The sequence below is a fragment of the Microchirus variegatus genome (assembly GCF_963457635.1).
Source record: "Microchirus variegatus genome assembly, chromosome: 9".
In the NCBI taxonomy this organism is placed as follows: domain Eukaryota; kingdom Metazoa; phylum Chordata; class Actinopteri; order Pleuronectiformes; family Soleidae; genus Microchirus; species Microchirus variegatus.
Genome location: NC_139810.1, coordinates 1,272,581 through 1,295,099, shown reverse-complemented (window position 1 = coordinate 1,295,099; position 22,519 = coordinate 1,272,581). Strand labels below are relative to the sequence as shown.

The 22,519-nt window shown below is 38.1% G+C and overlaps 1 protein-coding gene across 1 annotated transcript in view; it reads right to left on the bottom strand.

Moving 5' to 3' along the window:
* Nucleotides 1-3,102: 3,102 nt before the first annotated feature.
* The window catches only part of lamb2l (laminin, beta 2-like), a gene marked incomplete at both ends in the record, with an annotated part of 51,727 nt that continues 32,310 nt past the window's right edge, over nucleotides 3,103-22,519 (bottom strand). The window contains 18 exons of the mRNA XM_083894962.1: nucleotides 3,103-3,239; nucleotides 4,374-4,539; nucleotides 5,937-6,113; nucleotides 6,209-6,350; nucleotides 7,920-8,127; nucleotides 9,101-9,245; nucleotides 9,331-9,546; nucleotides 10,222-10,469; nucleotides 11,190-11,374; nucleotides 12,554-12,926; nucleotides 13,955-14,051; nucleotides 15,047-15,261; nucleotides 16,089-16,313; nucleotides 16,404-16,567; nucleotides 17,619-17,850; nucleotides 18,716-18,859; nucleotides 18,943-19,135; nucleotides 20,653-20,773. Coding sequence (XP_083751088.1) covers nucleotides 3,103-3,239; nucleotides 4,374-4,539; nucleotides 5,937-6,113; nucleotides 6,209-6,350; nucleotides 7,920-8,127; nucleotides 9,101-9,245; nucleotides 9,331-9,546; nucleotides 10,222-10,469; nucleotides 11,190-11,374; nucleotides 12,554-12,926; nucleotides 13,955-14,051; nucleotides 15,047-15,261; nucleotides 16,089-16,313; nucleotides 16,404-16,567; nucleotides 17,619-17,850; nucleotides 18,716-18,859; nucleotides 18,943-19,135; nucleotides 20,653-20,773 — 3,388 coding nt within the window. The remainder of the gene's footprint in view (nucleotides 3,240-4,373; nucleotides 4,540-5,936; nucleotides 6,114-6,208; nucleotides 6,351-7,919; nucleotides 8,128-9,100; nucleotides 9,246-9,330; nucleotides 9,547-10,221; nucleotides 10,470-11,189; nucleotides 11,375-12,553; nucleotides 12,927-13,954; nucleotides 14,052-15,046; nucleotides 15,262-16,088; nucleotides 16,314-16,403; nucleotides 16,568-17,618; nucleotides 17,851-18,715; nucleotides 18,860-18,942; nucleotides 19,136-20,652; nucleotides 20,774-22,519) is intronic.

Here is a 22,519-nt window from a genome sequence, read left to right as displayed (position 1 = left end):
TTACTCGCGGAGAGAGAACAGGAGCATTAACGGACGTTTTCTGACGCGGAAAATCGACGATTTTCTCTATGGAGTTCGGTGACGGTGAGTCAGCGGTTTCATTTCCGGTCAGAAAAGGTGAGTTCTTCTTCTTCTTCTTCGTCTTCGTTAAGCGGCAGCCATGTTGGATTAGGAGCAGTTACTGCTTTATTACCGTAAAACCGCAAATAAACACATCTAACAACCACACAAAGATGTATTATCACAATTTATTAATGTATTATATAATGTTATATAATGTAATGTTATATAATGTAAACAAAAACATTTATTGTAAATCTCAAAATAGTATTTTGTGGCCACAAACTATTATTTTGAGATTAACAATATAATTTTTTTTGACCATGTCATGTCCGGGGTACGGAAGCATATTGCATTCACTTGAATTTTTTTAATTTATTTTATTAATAATAATTTTTGGTTTGATTTTTTGAATATTTTTTTTTTTCTGTTTTTCTGAGTAATTTTTTTTTCTGTTTTTCTTAGTAATTTTTTTCTTTCTGTTTTTTGTGCAAATCGTGCACCATAGGTGTACGGGAGTCACTTGCAGGTTGGAGGTTCTCGATAATTCAGAAAAAAAATTACTCTGAAAAACAGGCGAAAAAAATTTGCACAAAAAAACAGAAAACAAAATTACTCCAAAAAACAGGGGGAAAAAAAGTGTACGAAAAACAAAATACTCAGAAAATCATGAAAAAAAATTAGACAGAAAAACAGGGAAAAAAATATTCAAAAAAAATCTAACCGAAAATTAATTACTGAGTTTTTTTGTTTTTTTTTTAAGTGAATGCAATACGCTTCCATAACGGGGCTCTGTATAATGTTATTGTTTTTAAATTTTAAATATTTTTTTTCTGTAAGTTTCCAAAAAAGCTGTGTAACCCGTCTAAGACGTTAAACTCTGTAGAAAATATGATATACTGTATATATACAATACAACTATAACTATAATAAATATACATTGTTGTTTTAAAAAAAAAAAAAAAAAAAATCAAAATAACATTTCTGATGGTTTTTCACTTCAATTCAAAATAAAAGTGTGTTTTTGATACGGAGCGATAAATAGTTCACAATATAAGCGTAAAATAAATCTTAAGAATTCAAAAAAACATCAAAAGAAATGACTTAATATGAAGTGGCGTGTTTGAAATCTCTGGTATATTTGACATAAAATCCAAAAATACACACACAAAACACATGAATTGACATGAACTGGATTACATTTATTTGTCTCCATCATCACAACTCGGATTAAATTCTCCCTGTGTGTGTATTTATACATATTTAATCGTATAATAAAAGTAAACACGTGTCATTCAAAATCAGTCAAAGTGTGTTTCATAATGTAAAATACCAAAGTGGTCAAACACACAAAAACCTTTTGGTCAAAAATAATAACTTTTTCTGATAACATACAGTCATATATTTCTTCTCGTTTATCATTATTATCATTCATGAAATCAGTCATCACGGTGTGTGAACAATGACAAACAAAACAAAAGCCACTTATTGTGATAAGTTAAAGACACAAACGCTGAGTGGTTGGTACAGTACAGGTGATATGGAAAGCTGATATAACACTTGATGGGTAATAAACATAGAAATGGAAAGGATTAAAGGCACCAGAGCAGCATCAATGATGTCGTACAGATGTGGACAAATCTGTTGGTTCGCTAACAAACTGAACATTGACAGAAGTACGAAGTGTTGACGCGATTCAAAGCCTCAACTCACTCTTTATCGTCCATATGACGCTCATAGTGGAGGAGCTGGAGCCAAATTTGGACCAAATTTCTTTTCAAAAGAAATGTAAAATTTTGGACGACATAGTATAGTATGACGGTTTTGTCAAATTTTGGACCAAATTTTAATTTAATTTTTTTTTTTTTTTTTTTTTTTGATGCCATAGCATAGTAAGACATTTTTGTCAAATTTTGGACCAAATTTTTTTGAAAATGTTTTTAACATTTTGGACGCCATAGCATAGTATGACGTTTTTGTCAAATTTTGGACCAATAATTTTTTTGAAAAAAATAAGCAAAATTTTGGACGCCATAGCATAGTATGACGGTTTATAAAATTTTGGACCAAAATTTCTTTTGAAAAAAAAAAAGTAAAATTTTGGACGACATAGCATAGTATGACGTTTTTGTCAAATTTCGAAACAAAATTTTTTTTGAAAAAAATTGTCACATTTTGGACATGGCATAGTATGACGTTTTTGTCAGATTTTGGACCAAATTATTATAATTTTTTTTTAATTGTCAAATTTTGAACGACATAGCATACATAGTATGATGTTTTTGTCAAATTTTGGAGCAAATTTCTTTTGAAAAGAAAATTGTCAAATTTTGGACGCCATAGCATAGTACGACAGTTTTGTCAAATTTTGGACCAAATTATTATAATTATTTTTTAATTGTCAAATTTTGAACGACATAGCATAGTATGACGTTTTTGTCAAATTTTGGACCAAAAAATATTTTTGCCGTGTGTATTCCCAGCTTCTCTGTGAACATTCTCTGAATTGATCAAACACAAGTGGAATATTTAAGCGATGGTCACATCAGCGATGGTCACATCACATCTCCGGTCACAATAACCTTGATACAAACAGTAGAAGACTAGTTCTGATTTTCCTCCACCAGAGGGCGCTCACGTAGCACAGTGTAGAGCTTTGAATTGGCCAATGACTTTGATCAACTGTCAGTGTGTACATGCACACTAAAAAAACAATTATTATCAGGTTTTTGTTGTTATCTGGTTAATCAAGTGCTCATGTAAACAGAATAAACCAATTTAATTTAATAATAATATTATTATATATATATTATTATTATTATTGTTGTTATTATTATTAATAACACACCAAGTTTTTTGTCAATGATCTGATTTTTTTCGAGACATGTCTACACCTTAAACGGTTTATTCCAGTTACCCGATTATTGCCAGTAATTGTTTTTTTAGTGTGCATGTAAACACAGTGATTTCAGAGAGCTGCTGTTGTTGTTGTTGTCAGATTTGTCCACGTCTGTGGTCGTCTGTGGTCGTCTGTGGTGGTCCTCACACACAGTTACTGTACTTCTGCACCTGATCGCGGATGTCGTCTCGCACCATGGTGGCGTTCTGTCTCAGCTCCTCCAGCTCCACGTGCTGCCGCTGCATCCGCCGCTCGTTACTCTTTAACTTCTTCTCCAGTTCTGTGAGTTCACAGGTCAGAGTCAGTGAGTTCAGGTGTGGGCTGATGTTCACTCTCCGTGGAGAGGGAAAACACTGATTTTAACCACTTTGCAAAAGTGTGCGGTGCCCTTTTCCCACAATCTGAAGCACTCACTCTCCCACACCAAAGCCCACAGAGAAAATCAGCGATTTTAGGTCACAACACTCAGGAGTTCAAAGCCACGATTCAATTGAGCTGGAGCCAAATTTGGACCAAATGTCTTTTTTAAAAAAAATTCAAATTTGGACCAACATATTTATTTTATTTTTAAAATTTTGGACGACATAGCATAGTATGTTTTCGTCAAATTTTGGACCAAATTTTCTTTTTAAAAAAATGGTAAAATTTTGGACGACATAGCACAGTATGACGTTTTCGTCAAATTTTGGACCAAAAAAAGGTCACATTTTGGACAACATAGCATAGTATGACGTTTTTGTCAACATTTTTTCAAAAAAATTGTCAAATTTTGGACGACAAAGTATAGTATGACGTTTTTGTTAAATTTTGGACCAACATTTTTTTTTTTTTTTTTTTAATTGTCAAATTTTGGACGACATAGCATAGTATGATGTTTTTTGTTTTTTTTTACACATTTCGGACCAATTATTTTTTTTTTTAAACGGTCAAATTTTGAACAACATAGTATAGTATGACGTTTTGGCAAATTTTGGACCAAAAAATTATCAAAGAAAATTATAAAATTTTGGACAACATAGTATAGTATGACGTTTTTTTTTTACAAATTTTGGACCAAAACATTTTTTTTTTTAAATGGTCAAATTTTGAACGACATAGTATAGTATGACGTTTAATGACGGAGAAAATCCTTTGTTGATCCACTGCTGCCTCCATACGTCTGTTCAAATGTGTTCTTTTAGAACTTTGCGGTTTAAAATCCGTCTTTTGGAGTTTCCTCAGTGACATTAATTAACCACACGAGGCAGCAGAAGACCAGCAGCTGCTGTGTCCCTGTGAGCTAAAAATGCTGATTTTCTCTCTGGTCTTTGGTGTGAGAGAGTGAGCGGCAAACAAACGTCAATTTTCTGGTCTAATTGTTGAAATAAAGCAGGTTCTGCTGCTGTTTCTTGCTTTAGTAGCTTGATGTACTCACTCTCCAGTTGTTTAATGCCGTCCGTGGCTTTGTTGAGGAGGTCGTCCGCCTCCTTCTTGATGTTCATGGCCTTCTGGTTGATGCTGTTCAGATCTCCAGATTCTCCGCCCAGAGAATCCATCTTTTTCCTCAGCTCTCGGTACCGTTCTTCTGTGTGGTTCAGGCTCTGTGAGAGGAGGAAACACAGCATTACTATTATGGTAAAACGTACGGTATATACATTTTTCCTTAAAGCTCCCATAGTGACACATATATGTGAGTTATGGAGGTCTACTTACATCAAAAGGGCTCAAAAACCTCCCGGTTGCTGCAAACGAGCCAAAAATCTCTATCAAAACATTGTTTTAACAATGTTTAAAAATGGCTCGGTCATGACCTTTGACCCGGAGTCAGAAGACGCAAGTGAGTGAGACCCCTCCACAACGGACGTTCTTCTTCTTCTTCTGTGGTTCTATGTACGCTCTTAGAAATAAAAGTGCTAAGTAGAACCATATAAGGTTCTTCGGCTTGTCCTCATAGGAGAACCCTTTTTGGCTCCAGGTAGGACCTTTTTATAAAGGTTCCACCAGGGATCCTTTTGGAGGGTTCCACCAAGAACCCTTTTAAAACCCTTTATTCAGGAAAGGTTTTTTAAAGGGTTCTCTGGATCAAAATGGTTCTTACTGTAACCATTCCTGTTACCAAGAACCCTTGAAAAACCCTTTCTTCGGGAAAGGGTTTTTCAGAAGCAAATGGTTCCAAGTAGAACCTCAGCCCTTGTAGAAGGACCCTTTTGGAACCCTTATTTCTAAGAGTGTACTTGGTGCACTATAACTGACGAAATAAGCGCAAAGTAAATGTGCCTTTATTACAACACTCTTAGAAATAAAAGTGCTAAGTAGAACCATATAAGGTTCTTTGGCTTGTCCTCAAAGGAGAACCCTTTTGGTTCCAAGTAGAACCTTTTTATAAAGGTTCCACCTGGAACCCTTTTGGAGGGTTCCACCAAGAAGCATTTTAAAACCCTTTATTCAGAAAAGGGTTTTAAAATGGTTCTTACTGGAACCATTAATGTTACCAAGAACCCTTGAAAAACCCTTTATTCTGGTTTTTCAGAAGCAAATGGTTCCTGGTAGAACCTCAGCCCAAGTAGAAGAACACTTTTGGAACCCTTATTTCTAAGAGTGTAGACTCCTAAAAATAAAGGTGCTAAGTAGAACCATATAAGGTTATTTGGCTTGTCCTCATAGGAGAACCCTTTTTGGCTCCAAGTAGAACCTTTTTTTTTCTCTGGATCAAAATGGTTCTTACTGGAACCATTAGTGTTACCAAGAACCCTTGGTATTTCACCCTTTCTTTGGGAAAGGGTCTTTCAGAAGCAAATGGTTCCAGGTAGAACCTCAGCCCTTGTAGATTCCGATTCCAGGCTTTTTCAGACCCTCTTGCAGAACCCGAAAATACAATAAAACCCAGCGTTCTCAGCAGTTTCCAGACTTCAGGGTAATAAAAATACGCACCAAACAAACAGCGTTAACTGGAACATCGGTTCTATGTGAGCTTTTAAAATGAAAAACTGGTCCAAACCTTCTCCAGTGACGACGTGAGCTGAGTGGCGTTGTCGGCCTGTGCTCTGGCGTCCGCGGCCATGAGTCTGTTCGTCTGCGTCTTGTTCTTCAGAGCCTCCAGCCCCGCAGAGAGGTTCTGCAACCGCATCATCACGTCCATCTGTTTATCTCCCAGCTGCCCCAGCTTCTCCTCCACCTGACAGGAAGTCACATGTTAACAAAGAACTAAAAAAAAATTAAAAAAAACCCAGCGTTTAATCCAGAGTTCTGCAGACGGTCACGTGGTCGTACTTTAGCGGTCGCCTTCCGTGTTCTGTTGAGATTATTCTGGGCGTCGGTCAGAGCTTCTCTCGCTTCCTTCACGGCGTTCCCGGCCTCGTCCAGCGCCTGCTTGGTGTCGTTGGACGCGTGGTTCACTCGCTCTGCTCGACTCCTGCACCGTGAAGAAAGTTAGTCAACTTTAACCAAGGGAACCTACTGAACCAACAGTTCAGTTTTCTGACTGAAAACTGAAGTTTGCAAACCGATCACTCTCCTGCACCAAAGTCCATAGAGAAAATCAGCGTTTTTAGCTCATACACTCTTAGAAATAAGGGTTCCAAAAGGGTTCTTCTACAAGGGCTGAGGTTCTACCTGGAACCATTTGCTTCTGATAAACCCTTTCCTGAAGAAAGGCTTTTTCAAGGGTTCTTGGTAACACTAATGGTTCCAGTAAGAACCATTTGGATCCAGAGAACCCTTTAAAACCCCTTTCCTGAATAAAGGGTTTTAAAAGGGTTCTTGGTGGAACCCTCCAAAAAGGTTCCAGGTAGAACCTAAGAATAAAAATGGTTCTCCTATGAGGACAAGCCGAAGAACCTTATATGGTTCTACTGAGCACTTTTATTTCTAAGAGTGTACTGAAATATTCTACTCAAGTATGATCCAATTTGACATAAATACAAGTAAAGGTCTCACTTTTTACATCTTCTCTTCCATATGTTGCTACACTCTTAGAAATAAGGGTTCCAAAAGGGTTCTTCTACAAGGGCTGAGGTTCTACCTGGAACTATCGCTTCTGAAAAACCCAAAGAAAGGGTTTTTCAAGGGTTCTTGGTAACACTAATGGTTCCAGTAAGAACCATTTTGAACCCCTTTTCTGAATAAAGGGTTTTAAAAGGGTTCATGGTGGAACCCTCCAAAAGGGTTCCAGGTTGAACCTTTATAAAAAAGGTTCTGCCTGGAGCCAAAAAGGGTTCTCCTATGAGGACAAGCCAAAGAACCTTATATGGTTCTACTTAGCACTTTTATTTCTAAGAGTCTACACTCTTAGAAATAAGGGTTCCAAAAGTGTTCTTCTACATGGGCTGAGGTTCTACCTGGAACCATTTGCTTTTGAAAAACCTGAAGAAAGGGTTTTTCAAGGGTTCTTGGTAACACTAATGGTTCCAGTAAGAACCATTTTGATTCAAAGAACCCTTTAAAACCCCTTTCCTGAATAAAGGGTTTTAAAAGGGTTCCAGGTGGAACCTTTATAAAAAGGTTCTACCTGGGGCCAAAAAGGGTTCTCCTATGAGAACAGGCCGAAGAACCTTATATGGTTCTTCTAAGCACTTTTATTTCTAAGAGTCTACACTCTTAGAAATAAGGGTTCCAAAAGTGTTCTTCTACATGGACTGAGGTTCTACCTGGAACCATTTGCTTCTGAAAAACCCTTTCAGAACTTTTTCTAAATCCAAACGCAACATTTCAAACACCAAAATCACAAAACAACACATTTAAAGCTACACACAGAGGAGAGGATCGACACTTCCTGTGTGCAGTGAGGGTAAAAACTCTCGGACTTTGGTGCAGGAGTTAGGGTAAGGGTTACCCCGGGTTAGGGTTAAAGGGGTTAGGGTAAGGGTTAACCCGTAACCCTAACCCTAACCCTAACGTTAGATAAATGTGTTGATGGAGGGTTAGGGTTAGCAGCAGTGAGTCCACCTCTGTGCTGTTAAATCACCGATTGACGTTCTCTTACTTGGCTTCTCTGGCTTTCTCCAGCAGCTCCTTGGCTTTGGCGACGTGCCCCGACGTTTGGTCGATGATGTCGCCGACGTCGGTGAGGTTGGACAGGTGACCTTTGATCTGAGCCACCATGCTGTCGATAGTGGTCCTGTTGACAGGAAGCTTGATGGACAACACGTGAAGAGCCACTTTCTCAATGCTCTCTGGGTCAGCTCCCTCCTCTGCAGCAAGAGCAAGACACAGTCAGGATGTACAACATACTGTAATGACTCATATATATATATATATACATATACATATACATATACAACATACTGTACTAACTCATTTACATACATGTACAAAATACTGTACTAACTCATATATATATATAGTACCTATACATATACATATACATATACATGTACATATACAACATACACAAGGGAAAACAGACGTACGCTACCCTTCACTTTGAAGGAAAGGCTCTTTTTTTCCCCAATGAATATAACAAAATTTCAGAAAAAAATTAAAAATTAGAGAAAATTTAATTAAATTTTGAGAAAATGTAATCAAATTTTGAGAAAGATTTTTTTTTAAATTTTAATTCGTCCTTATTTTTGAAGAAAACACTCTTTTTCCAATGAATATAACAAATATTGAGAAGTAATTTTAAAAAATTTAGGAAAAAAACAAAAAATGTTGAAAAATATATTTAAATTTTGAGGCAAAAAAAATAAAATGTTGATGAGAAAATTAAAACATTTTTTTGAACATTTTAGAGGAAAAAAAAAGTAAAGTTTGAGAAAAAAATTTTTTTTTGAAATTTTCTTATTTTAGAAGGAAAACACAAACAAATTGTATAGGTGAACCCAGACTTTCAAACAGTATTGTGCACACACTACTGCAGCTTTATTTTGGCGTTAAACGGCCTTTTCTTACTGCTAACTGACGTTTGTGTCACTTTGTAAACCACTCACTCCTCCACACCAAAGCCCACAGAGAAAATCAGTGATTTTACCATCACAGCACACCTGTCTTCAGAGTCCCTGTGAGCTAAAATCACTGGTTTTCTCTATGGACTTTGGTGTGGAGGAGTGAGCGGTTTACAAACTTCAGTTTCCTGTCTAAAGAGGCTGATGAATAAAGCTGCAGAGATCATAGATGTAATCTGGTGTCATTGTTTTTATGTTAAAAAAATAAAGATGAACAAACCAGTGAGAAAATCTCTGATCTTCTTGATAAAGTCCTTCAGCTTCTTGTTGTTGTTCTCAAAGTGTTCCTTCTTTTTCTGAGCTTTCTGCAGCGTCTTCATCGCCTTGTTCTTCACGTCCAGAGTCAGCGAGGCCACGTCCTGGAGCTGCAACGACACGGGTTACCTTTTATTGTGGTAGGACACTTCCTGTCTCTCCCTCCCTGACTTCCTGTGTGTGAACCCTCCTCACCTTCTTGGCCACGCCCTGCAGCTCCTCGTTGGCGGCGCTCAGACTCTCCGTCAGGTTCTTGGCGCGGTTCAGGGCGTCCGCCGCGGCGCTCGCCGTCCCGCTGCAGCCGTCTCCTCCGCACACGAGCTCGCCCTGATCGTCACGGCAACCGGCGCCTCCACACTGACTGTCAGGACACGTGCTGTTTCCTGTGATGTCACTGTGACCTCCACAGACCTGAAGGCAGGAGGAGGAGTCAGTGTTTACACCTCATTTATCCTCCATATTACACTTAGAAATGTCCGTATTTTTGAAGGAGAACCACTTTTTTTCAATGAATATAACACATTTTGAGAAAGAAATTAAACATTTGAGGAAAAAAATTACAATTTGAGGAAAGAAAATTTGAAAAAAAACATTTGAGAATTTTTTTTTTTTAGAAAAAAAAATAAAAAAACATTGAGAAAACATTTTTTTGAGAAAAAAATGAAATTTTGAGAAAAAAATGAAATTTTGAGAAAAAAATGAAATTTTGAGAAAAAAATGAAATTTTGAGAAAAAAATGAAATTTTGAGAAGAAAATGAAATTTTGAGAAAAAAATGAAATTTTGAGAATTTTTTAAATTAAATTTTGAGAAAAAAACTTTAAATTTTGAGAAAAAAACTTTAAATTTTGAGAAAATCCTTTAAATTTTGAGAAAAAAACTTGTTTTTGAAAAAACTGATTTTACAGCTTTACCATTTATTATGCTTATCAACTCTCTTAATTTGCTTTTAAGAAAACTGAGAAGTGTGTATTTATTTTAAAACACAGAAACATTGTCATCAGCAACGATCATAAACGTGACCACTAGATGTCACCACATGTTTCGTATGCCGTCACCTGACAGTGAAGACATGACTGAGCCTCACCTTGTCGCTCAGGTGTTGGACTTTGTCGTCCAGATGCTCAGATTTCTGCTGCAGCTCCTCCAGAGTCTTGTTCTGAGCGACCACAGCGCGGAGGAACTTGTCTTTGCTGGCGTTGAGCAGATCCTCGGTGAGAGTTCGGGTTTCTTTGGACTGTTCCACCGGACTGAGTCGACCCGACACCGAGGCGTTACACTTCTGCTCGGCCTCCACGGACTCCTGGTAAGACTTCTTCACCTTCTCAAACTGATCTGTGAGCACACAGGGACATTGGTGAAGTGAGTTTTACACGCCCCCTGCTGGCTCACTGTGACGACGACCTGAGTTTTTCAAAGCTTCACAAAATAATATCTACACTACCTTTCAAAAGTTTGGACTTAGAAATTCCTTATTTTTGAAGGGAAAACACTTTTTTTTTACAATGAATAAAACACATTTTGAGGGGAAAAAATGAGAAAGAAATAAAAAGTGCGAAAAAAAAAAACATTTTGAGAAAAAAAATACAATTTTGAGAAGATAATTCAATTTTGAGAAAAAAAAAAAATTTGCTATGAAAAAAACAAAAATGTTATACAAAATCTTTTTTTTTGAAAAAATAATAAATAAATAAACATTAAATATGGAGGTAAAAAAATTAATCTTGAGATTAAAATAAACATTTTGAGAATTTTTTTTTTTAATTTTGAGATTCTTTTTTTTTTTAATAATGAGAAAAAAATGTCCTTATTTTTTAAGGAAAAGCTCTTTTTTTCAATGAATCTAACATTAAATTAATCATAAATACACTCTATACATTGTTAATGTAACGACTGGTTTTTAATGGAATATGTACATAGGATTGATAGATGTGGATTTTATTTGGTGATTCTTGTGTTTGTCAGCAGGGGGCGTAGTTTAACAACAACGACTCAGCTTGATTTTACGTTCCATCATGAAACTTTGTGTCGTTTTCCATCTCTTTAAAGTTTTACCTGCGAACCCTGAGGTGAGGACGTTGTTGATCAGCTGCTGTTTGTGAGCTAACGTGGTGTTGATGTCCCTCAGCTCTCTCTCCAGAACCTCCAGAGAACGTCTCAGCGTCTCGTCTTCTCCCGCCGTCGCGTTCATCTCGCGGGCGACGCCCATCAGGCGCCCGTCAGTCAGTGCGATCTCAGCCCTGGATCACATGTGTTTTTATCAACATGAATATTGAGAGGTTTTCAGCTGGAGAATGAACGATATTAGTCCTATAAAGTCATTTTAGACCATTGATGAACTTTGTATCTGTTAACAACACATTTATTTAGAGTACTCGACAAAATGGAGTCTGTCAAATACTAATAAAGTTTTAAATAATGATATTATGGAAGAGTATTAGCTATTATTGACCGCTGTGCGACGGCTGGGTGTATTTTGTAGGCACTGAGCTGCCTTGGCGAAGGTCTGTGCACTCCGAGTGCTTTTCCAGTTATATATTATATATATATATATTCTAGTATTAGGGCCACATGTAAACAAACAAACAAAAAAACAGCACGAATTCCGAGAAAAAATTCAGAATTCTGACTTTAATTTCAGAATTTTTTTTTCGAGCCAAATGCAAAAGAAAGAAAGAAAGTCAGAATTCTTTCTTTCTGAATTTACAGCAATATTTGTGAATGTTGTGATATTTACTTCTCTTGTGAAAATATAATATCAATGTTTAATCTGAATAAAAAATAAAAATCTAAATGCGGAATATAAATGTTAAATCTAAATGCTAAATTTTTCAATTTTTTTCTCAAAATGTGTCATTTTTTTTCTCAAAATGTGTAATTTTTTTCTCAAAATTTGTAAAAACAATTCTCTAAATCGTTCAATTTTTTTCTCAAATTTTTTCCATTTTTTTCTCATAATTTTTGATTTCTAAGAATCTAAATGCTAAATCTAAATGTTAAATCTAAATGCTAAATTCTCAAAATAAAAAAACAGCATGAATTCTGAATGTCAGAAAAAATGTCAGAAATCTGACTTTAATTTCAGAATATTTATTTTCTATTTATTTTATTTAAAAAAAAATGAAAGAAAGAAAAAACAGCATTTTGCAAATATGCAAATTCACACTGCCGGTAACCGGATGTACCAAAATAAAAGCTTGGGGAGGTCAGGCTGTGTTTATACAATCAAATAACAAATTTAAACCACCCTAGAGGGGGAAATAAACTTGAACAAATTATTTGAATTTATTTTATTTTATTATTATCATTATTATTATTTTTTTAAATGTGGCCCTAATCAAATACTCCTCTGAGATATATATGATCAAATTCACAGAATATGTTTAAAACCGACTGTGTTACAGTTTCCCAGTCCTCACCTGAGGTCATCGATGCTCTGTCCGATCACTTTGTGAACCCTGTCGCTGTCCCCGCCTCCGATCAGGTCCTGCACCTGCTTCAGCTTCTTCTCCAGCTCCCTGATGCGCGAGTCGTCCACGCCCGGCGTGACTCCGCCCTCCAGGATCTTCAGCGCCGTGTACTGCACGTGCTCCAGGTCTCTCTTGATCTGACACAGCGCGTCGTCCCACAGCTGGAAGCAGGCGTGACACTGGACGCAGTCGGGAAAGACGCCGGCGAAGCCTCGGGCGCACTCGTCGCACCGTGGGCCGGCCGCGCCCTCGCGGCACTCGCACACGCCTGTGGTTCTGTCGCACTGAGACATCTGTGAGCCCAGCGGGTGACAGTTACACTCTGAAGAAGAAGACAGGAAATCTTATTATGACACAACAGAAATCATTCAAAACAAGGACAGAGGAAAAAGTGTGTGTGACGCTGGGCGAAATTTCAATCGTGCCTGCTTCTTGCTGCCGATTTTTCGGGCAAAGTCCGTAAACTTGTTTGGCGAAGTTCCCATGTCGCACTTGTCAAGTTAGTGGGCACTTCCTGTTTAAAATGGCCGACTTCCTGTTGGGTCGAAGGCGTGTCCCTAAACATGTACAGAAAAGGTCCCTTGTCTCACATATCGTGTTTCGTGCAGATGGGTCAATGTATGGCAAAGTTATATTTAACTTCCTGTTTCGGGCGTTCCACTTCCTGTTGGGAGGCCATATTTTGCAGACATGTTCAGGACGGGTTCCTGGTTTCACGTAACGTGCAGATCGGTCAACGTACAGCAAAGTTAGTGGGCACTTCCTGTTTAAAATGGCCGACTTCCTGTTGGGTCAAGGGCGTGTCCCTCAACATGTTCAGGGAAGTTCCTTTGTCTCACATATCGTGTTTCGCGCACATGGGTCAATGTATGGCAAAGTTATATTTAACTTCCTGTTTCGGGCGTTCCACTTCCTGTTGGGAGGCCATATTTTGCAGACATGTTCAGGACGGGTTCCTGGTTTCACGTAACGTGCAGATCGGTCAACGTAGAGCAAAGTTAGTGGGCACTTCCTGTTTAAAATGGCCGACTTCCTGTTGGGACATGTACAGGGAAGGGCCCTAGACTCAATGTATGGCAAAGTGACATTTAACTTCCTGTTTTAGGCGTTCCACTTCCTGTAGTGAGGTGATCTTTGGCAGACGTGTTCAGGACGAGTCTCTGGTCTCACGTATGAAGTTTGAGGTCCTTACGTTAAAGTATAACGACACTGTGAGGTTCTAAAGTGGACTCGTGTGATCATGTTTACGACCGTTTCCCATGACCGGAGATAGAGTCCAAAAGTGTGATGATCACACAGTGGTCGTCGTTTAACCATGTGATTAAGCTCATGTTGTATAAACACAGTTACCTCGACACTGCAGCTGTGGATCTCCCCAGTGGAACTGCTCACACTCTGTGCACTGTTTACCTCCAAAGCCTGGACGACAGTGACACTGACCTGTGAACTGGAGAAGACGCAGAGCAGAGTGATGTCATGATGATGTCATGATGATGTCATGATGTCATGGCTGCTTCCTTTTTCAAAGATATCTTTCACTCTCTCCACATCTGTCAGTTATTCAACTGTTTACTGAGAAGCTGACGACACCTGAGGTTCTATCGTAATCACAAAGATCTGTTTCTCTGCTTTGTACACATCACAAACGTAACATGACCGTTCAAAAGTGTTGGGCTCACCTGTACAATACTTTTGTGTTTTCCATTAAAAGACTTTTGTTCATCAAAAGAGTTGCAAAATGAATAGAAAATATAGTCCAGACATTGACGAGATTAGAAATAATGATTTTTATTCCAAATAAAACAGTTTTCAGCTGTGCTAACATCATTCCACAAGGGTTTTCAAGGGTTTTCTAATCATCCAGTAGCCTTCTAACGGCAATTTTTTTCTCAAAAATGTAATTTTTTTTCTCAAAAATGTATTTTTCATTTTTCAAAATGTGTTAAATTCATTGAGAAAAAAGTATTTTTCCTTCAAAAATAAGGATATTGCTCAAAATTATTTTTTTCCCCTCAAATTTCAATTTTCCTTCTCAAAATTTTATTTTTTTCTCTCAAAAGTGTTTTTTTTTTAAAAAGTGTTTTTTTTTCTCAAAATGTTTATTTCTTTTTCGAAATGTGTTATATTCATTAAAAGAAGTGATTTTCCTTAAAAAATAAGGCAATTTCTCAAAATTGTATTTTTTCTCAAAATTTCATTTTCTCAAAATTTCATTTTCTCAAAATTTCTTTTTTTCAAAATTTTAATTTCTTTTTCAAAATTTGTTAAATTCATTGAAAAAAAGGTGTTTTTCTTCAAAGATAAAGACATTTCTAAGTGAGCCCTAACTTTTGAATGGTAGTGTTTACTTTAAGCTTGAAAAGGGTTAAACTACATGTTGTGGTAATATACATATATATATACATATATAAATAAGAGAGAGACTGTCTGTAGGACACTCACCATGTTGCAGTGGTCTCCCTGAGCGTGGCGGGGGTCACAGCGGCACGGTTCACAGCCTCGCTCCTGACCGTAGTTCCAGTGGTTCTGGACACACTGGTCACAGTTGTGTCCCGTCACGTTCTGTCTGCACGAGCAGCTGCCGCTCTGACGCTCACAGTCACAGTGTCCGTCTGTGCAGGACGACGACACGGTGCCCGCAATCACACAGGTACAACCTGAGGAAGAAGACATGGGATTATTATTTAATCTGGGATTATTATGTTTCTGCTCATCACTGACGCCAATATTTTTTATAGTTATTTCCAGCTCTTTGTTTTATTCGTGTCCTGTTTTCATTGAGACATTTTTGGACAAGAATCTCAAGTTATTAGATGTGTGTGTGTGTCCATGTATTACTAATGTTGTGGGGACCTAAAACTGTTAACCCCTGAAGTCATGGAAACCATATGTGTGTGTGTGTGTGTGTGTGTGGTAAACTAGCAGCTAACGCTCTCTTCAAATGGACTTTACTCAAAAAAATGATTATTAATCAATTACTAATTAATCACTCGTCAACTATTCTGAGCGATTTTTAAAGAATTTAAGTGCTTTTCAGCTTCTTAAATGTAAATATTTGAACTTTAGATTTTATTATACCCAATTCTAACCACTTTAACTTTCCTTTTTAATGATTTTAATAATTTTAAATTAGATTCCAATGTTTTATTTATTCTGCTTGATTTTAAATTGTTTTAATTTCTATAATTGATTTTTTAATTGATTTTGTTTTAATTTCCAATGTAAGAATGGCTCAATACCAATAAACTTACCTCACGTGTGTGTGTGTGTGGTAAGCTAGCAGCTAACTCTCTTCAAATGGACTTAACTAGAAAAATTGATTATTAATCAATAACTAAATCAATCTTAAACTATTTTCAGTGATTTTTAAAGAATTTAAGTTTAAGTTTTTCAGATTTTTCAGCTTCTTAAATGTAAATATTTTCAGATAAATCAGATATTCTTATACGTTATAAACTTTAAACCGTCTGCCGTCCTCACTCACGTCTGCAGTCGTGCGCTAACGCGTCGCCATAGTAACCCTGCTGACACTGTCCACAGGAGGCGCCGTCGGTGTGGTACAGACACTTCAGACACTGGCCGGTCCTGGGGTCACATGACCCGGGGTCGTCGGCGTCGATGTTACCGCTGCACTCACACGGCACGCACTGACCGCCGGGTCGGTCTGCGTTGCCGTGGTAACCGGGAGCGCAGAGGTCACAGCGGCTCCCTGAGAACAAGAAGATAATCTGTCAGTAATAATAATAATAATAATAATAATAATAATAATAATAATAATCTGTGTGTTCTTAATGTTTACCAGTGTAGCCTGGTCTGCAGTGACACATGATCTGATCAGAGCTTTGGTCGGCGTGACACGAGTGTCCGTTAAAGTGTCCTGAGCCGGGGACACCGGGACACGGACAGGGACGACAGTGTCCTCCAGAACCTAGCACAGGGTTTCCAAAGAAGCCATCGACACAACTGGAATAAAGACGAGAGAGAGAGAGAGAGAGAGAGAGAGAGAGAGAGAGAGAGAGAGAGAGAGAGAGAGAGAGGGAGGTCAGTGTGGTTCTCATGGGAGATGGTTTTAAATAAACACTACCGTTCAAAAGTTTGGGCTCAGTTAGAAATGTACTTATTTTTCAAGGAAAAGCACTTTTTTTCAATGAATATAACATTTTGAAAAGAAATTTCAATTTCAATTTTCTAAAAATAAAAAAATTGTTAAAAAAAAAAATTTTTTTCTAAATATAAAAAAAAAAATAAAAAAAATGTTTATATTTTGATAATTTTTTTTTAGAAAAACACTATTTTTAGGGGAAAAATATTTTTAGACCGAAAAATTTAGAAAAAAAATGAAATTTTGAGATTAAAAAAAAAAAAAAAAGATAATAATGTAATAAATACAATTTTGAGAAAAAAAATCAATTTTAAGAAAAAATATATAATTTTGAGATTTATTTTTAGAAAAATAAATTATTTTTAGATTAAAAAAATGAGAAAAAATATTACATTTTGAGAAAAACATGTTTTAATCAGATAATACTGTAATAAACATTTTGAATTTTTTTTTTTGGAGGATTTCTTTCTTTGAGAAAAATAATAATTTTGAGAAATTTCTTTATTTGAGAAGGAAACGCCCTTTTTTTTTCAATAAATCTAACATGAAATGAATCATAAATACTAATAGTCTTTACATTGTCAATGTGGTAAAAACGTCTGGTTCTTAATAGAATATGTACATAGGTGTATAGAGGCCCATTAACAGTCTTCTAATGGTACATTGTGTTTGCTAATCACGTTAAAAGCTATTGGATGATTAGAAAACCCTTGAAAACCCTTGTGCAATGATGTTAGCACAGCTGAAAACAGTTTTATTTGGAATAAAAATCATTATTTATAATCTCATCAATGTCTTGACTATATTTTTCTCTTCATTTTGCAACTCTTTTGATGAATAAAAGTCTGACTTTTAATGGAAAACACAAGTGGCTAAATGACCTTTAACCACCAGGGGGCAGGCAGAGCTCACCTCTCACAGAAGTGTCCGTGGGTGTGGTCTCTACAGTCCGTACAATCCCCTGTGATGGAGTCACAGACGTCGGCGTGACCGTTGCACTGACACGGGCTGCAGCTGGGGAACCCCCACTGACCTGACTGACAGTCTGAGCACCTGCGTCCTGTAGCTCCGCCCCTGCACTGACACTGACCTGTCACTGCATCACACTGATGACTCACTGAGCCCTCAGGGTGGCAGTCACAGGCTGAGGAGGAGGAGCCAGGGACAGGGAGGAGGAGGAGCCAGGGAGGAGGAAGAGGAGGAGCCAGGGAGAGGGAGGATTTGCCGTTAGTGTGCGAGTTAAAAATGGCAAACATAACAACAAAGGGTATATAACAAATAAAGTATATAAAGTACTTATATGTTGAAAATGAAAGATGTTTTTATTATATTTATAAATTATATATATATATGTATTATATATTATATCGTTTGATATTATTATTCTATTACACTCAACATGAGGGTGGAGTTTGTTTTTCAGTGTATCGTCAGAGTCATTTTTTTTTAAAATGTTTTTCCAAGTAATTTTTTTCTTGTGCACAAAAAAATGTGCACGAAAAACAAAATGACTCAGAAAACAGGAAAAATCATTAGACAGAAAAAAAAAATCAAAATGAAAACTAAATAAAGATTGTTTAAAAAAAAAAATACTTAAAAAGTAAGTATAATAACAAGGACTAGAATAAATCATCTAAATAACGTCTCATTTTTCATTTTTCCAGTCTGTTTTGAACATGTCACTTTAAAGGTCCAGTATGTAACATTCAGGAGGCTTTTCTGTTTGAATAAACCAGCCATAAATATGTATAATAGCTAAATAAAAGCATTAGAAGAATCCTTTTTGTGTACTTTTATCCATCTAGACCCAAACAAAACAAACACAAACATGACTTCCTTTCTGGCCTGCGGAGGCCAACGTAGTTCCCTGACAAGCTCTCTTTTTGGATTATTTAGAGTGAAACTTTACTTTTCACATGAATGATTCTGACTTTTATTTGAATCACATGTTTAAAACAATAGTGTCGTGTTTAATGTATAATCATCATTATTAATATTCTTAAACTCACCGGTGCAGCCGCTCGCTCCGAAGCCGAAGCTCCCGGGGACGCAAGCGTCGCAGTGTTGACCCATGACGTTAGCTTTGCAGCGACATTGACCTCCGACCCTCTCACACTCACCGCTGAGGGAACCCTGAGGGTCGCACTGACACTCTGCAGAGGAGCACAGTGTTAGCATTTTTTAGCATCGTTAGCATAGTTAGCATCGTTAGCATCTTAAATGTGCCCGTACGTACGCAGAGCGCCGTCGTGGATGATGGACGAGATGCTGCAGATGAGTTTGGAGCACATCTCGGCCAGAGGGGGCATCGGCGTGATCATGAACGAGTCCAGACACATGTAGCGAATCATGTCCTCGCGCCGTTGCTCCGCCTCCGGCTCGTTACCGAGGAAACCAGGAAGCTCCGTGTATTTGGGGATCAAAACCAGCTGTCGGGTAAAAAAACAGGATTGGGAAAGGAATAATTCAGTTTTATTTGACATATAATCACTACACTCTTAGAAATAAAAGTGCTAAGTAGAACCATATAAGGTTCTTCGGCTTGTCCTCATAGGAGAACCCTTTTTGGTTCCAGGTGGAACCTTTATAAAAATGTTCTACTTGGAGGATTCCACCAAGAACCCTTTAAAAACCCTTTATTCGTGAAAGGGCTTGTAAAGGGTTCTCTGGATCAAAATGTCTCTTACTGGAACCATTAGTGTTACCAAGAACCCTTGAAAAACACTTTCTTCTGGTTTTTCAGAAGCAAATGGTTCCAGGTAGAACCTCAGCCCTTGTAGAAGAACCCTTTTGGAACCCTTATTTCTAAGAGCGTAGCAACATATGGAAGCGAAGATGTAAATAGTGAGTCCTTTTTGATCAAAATAGTGAGGCTTGTCCTCATAGGAGAACACTTTTTAGCCTAAGGTTCTACCTGAAACCCTTTTGGAGGGTTCCACAAAGAACCCTTTTACAATCCTTTATTCAGGAAAGGGGTTTTAAAGGGTTCTCTGCATCAAAATAGTTCTTACTGGAACCATTAGTGTTACCAAGAACCCTTGAAAAACCCTTTCTTCTGGTTTTTCAGAAGCAAATGGTTCCAGGTAGAACCTCAGCCCTTGTAGAAGAACCCTTTTGGAACCCTTATTTCTAAGAGCGTAGCAACATATGGAAGAGAAGATGTAAATAGTGAGACCTTTACTTGTATTTATGTCAAATTTGATCAAAATAGTGAGGCTTGTCCTCATAGGAGAACCCTTTTTAGCCTTAGGTTCCACCTGGAACCCTTTTGGAGGGTTCCACCAAGAACCCTTTTAAAACCCTTTATTCAGGAAGGGTTTTAAAGGGTTCTCTGGATCAAAATGGTTCTCAAGAACCATTAGTGTTACCAAGAACCCTTGAAAAACCCTTTCTTCGGGGAAAGGGTTTTTCAGAAACAAATGGTTCCAGGTAGAACCTCAGCCCTTGTAGAAGAACACTTTTGGAACCCTTATTTCTAAGAGTGTAGGTCTGACACAGGAAGACTCACTCACCGAGGACAGTGGTAGCTTTTTACAACTTCATATTAAAGTGTTGTGTCTCTGTTTAAACCACTCACTCTCCCACACCAAGGTCACTCACTCTCCCACACCAAAGTCCATAGAGTAAACCAGTGATTTTAACATCACAGCACACAGGAGTTCACAGGAGTTGTTGATCCACTGCTGCCTCCATCACTAACTTACAATGACTGATTTTAGTGAATTCAGCTTTTAAAATATTTAATTTAGACTTAACTCAGTGACACAAAGTGACCACACGAGGCAGCAGAGGACCAGCAGCTCCTGTTGTCCTGTGAGCTAAAATCACTCATTTTCTCTATGGGGTTTGGTGTGGGAGAAATCGTGACTCAAGAAATGACATTTCAAGTCAAAAAATTCTGCCTAATATATTTATATATGTGTATATATGTATAATAGTCACTGACCGAGTCGAGGAGAATGAAGGCGGTCAGATGTCGGTGTGAGACGCCGTGTCGCTGGAACCTGATTGCGACCACGTATCGGTTGTTGGGCTCGAAGCAGAAAGGTCGCGGCGTCTGGACGTATCTGTGAAGAAGAGGAAGAGGAAGAGCTTCATTCACTCATCATCTCCACATGTTTCTCTGTTTTCACTCCTTCTGTTTCTCGTCTTTCTTTCTTTCTTTCTTTCACTAATGACCACGACACGTAGGAAGATGTGTCTGCTGTGTTTTTTCCTCTTCTGTGAAGTATGTGCATGATCATCCATGATCGTCCATGATCTCCACGATCATCCACAATCATCCACGATCATTCATCCACGATCATCCACGATCATCCACGATCATCCATGATCGTCCACGATCTCCACAATCATCCATGATCGTCCATGATCTCCACAATCTACACAACCATCCAGGATCTCCTCGATCATCCACGATCATCCACAATCATCCATGATCTCCATGATGTCCATGATTGTCCATGATCTCCACAATCATCCACAATCATCCATGATCTCCACGATCCTTCATGATCACCCATGAGCTCCATGATGTCCAAGATCGTCCATGATCTCCATGATCTCCACAATCTCCACAATCATCCACAATCATCCATGATCTCCAAAATCATCCACGATCATCCATGATCTCCACGATCATCCATGATCTCCATAACCTTCATGATCTGACAAAGAGGTCAACTTCAGGACAACATGACGCAGGAAAAAACAAAATGAGTTCTTCTTCTTCTGTCTTTTCCCTGTAGGGGTCACCACAGCAGATCATCTGCCTCCGTCTTGTCCTCTCCCTTGTGTCCTCCTCCACCAACATGTCCTCATCATGTCCTCCTTCACAACATCCATGAGTGGTCTTCTTCTTCTTCTTCTTCTCTATCTCCATCCATCTTCAACATCCTTTTTTGATCGCTCAGTGAGGACTAAGAAAACGAGCACCGGAGACTTTTTGCGAACGGTGGGTTTTTAACCCCCAAGAACATTGATGCTGACATGGTTGCTGACATGGAGATGATGCTCCAGCTTTATCAGCTGTCCAGTAACGGGCAGTGCTTGAAGAAGACCTGAGGTCTGGACGGTGATGGAGGACAGATGTGTCAGAACTTCCTGTACGACACAGTTGGGCCGTGTCAAAGGTTTCGTGGCTCCACCATCTTCTCTGGGTCGGTCCATGCAGTGGAAAGATCTGCTGTGGACCACAGTCTGCTGCTGATGATCAGGATGGAAGCTTCTACACTAAGAGCTTCACAGTGCTGTAGACCTCAGAGGAGACCATGACAAAACCTTGTGTGTTTTATTGTTTTAACTCTGGAATCATCTCAGTCATCACAACACAGACACTTACTTTGTGCCTCAGGTTTGCACTGGAATAAGAATAGAGGAGAAATATGACACACACTGTACACACACACACACACACACACACACACACACACACACACACACACACACACACCGTACACACACACGTCTGAACACGTTCAACAGATAACAAAGGAATGATGACTTTTTTTTTTTTTTTGGAAAACAAAACAGAGCTCAGATCAACACCTGATACACACACACACACACACACACACACACACACACACACACACACACACACACACACACACACACACTCTTGTACTTGCTGCATACTGAGGACCAGCATTTCCACTTTATAAATCACCGCAATCACAAACATCTACTTCATGAATGACATCTATAAAGAACTACTGGGTGCAGTACCATAACATGTCTGCAGGTGGAGCCCCAGAGCAAAAAGTGTGCTGTGTTAAAATCACAGTATAGCATGTTATAGCAACCTCAGGAAG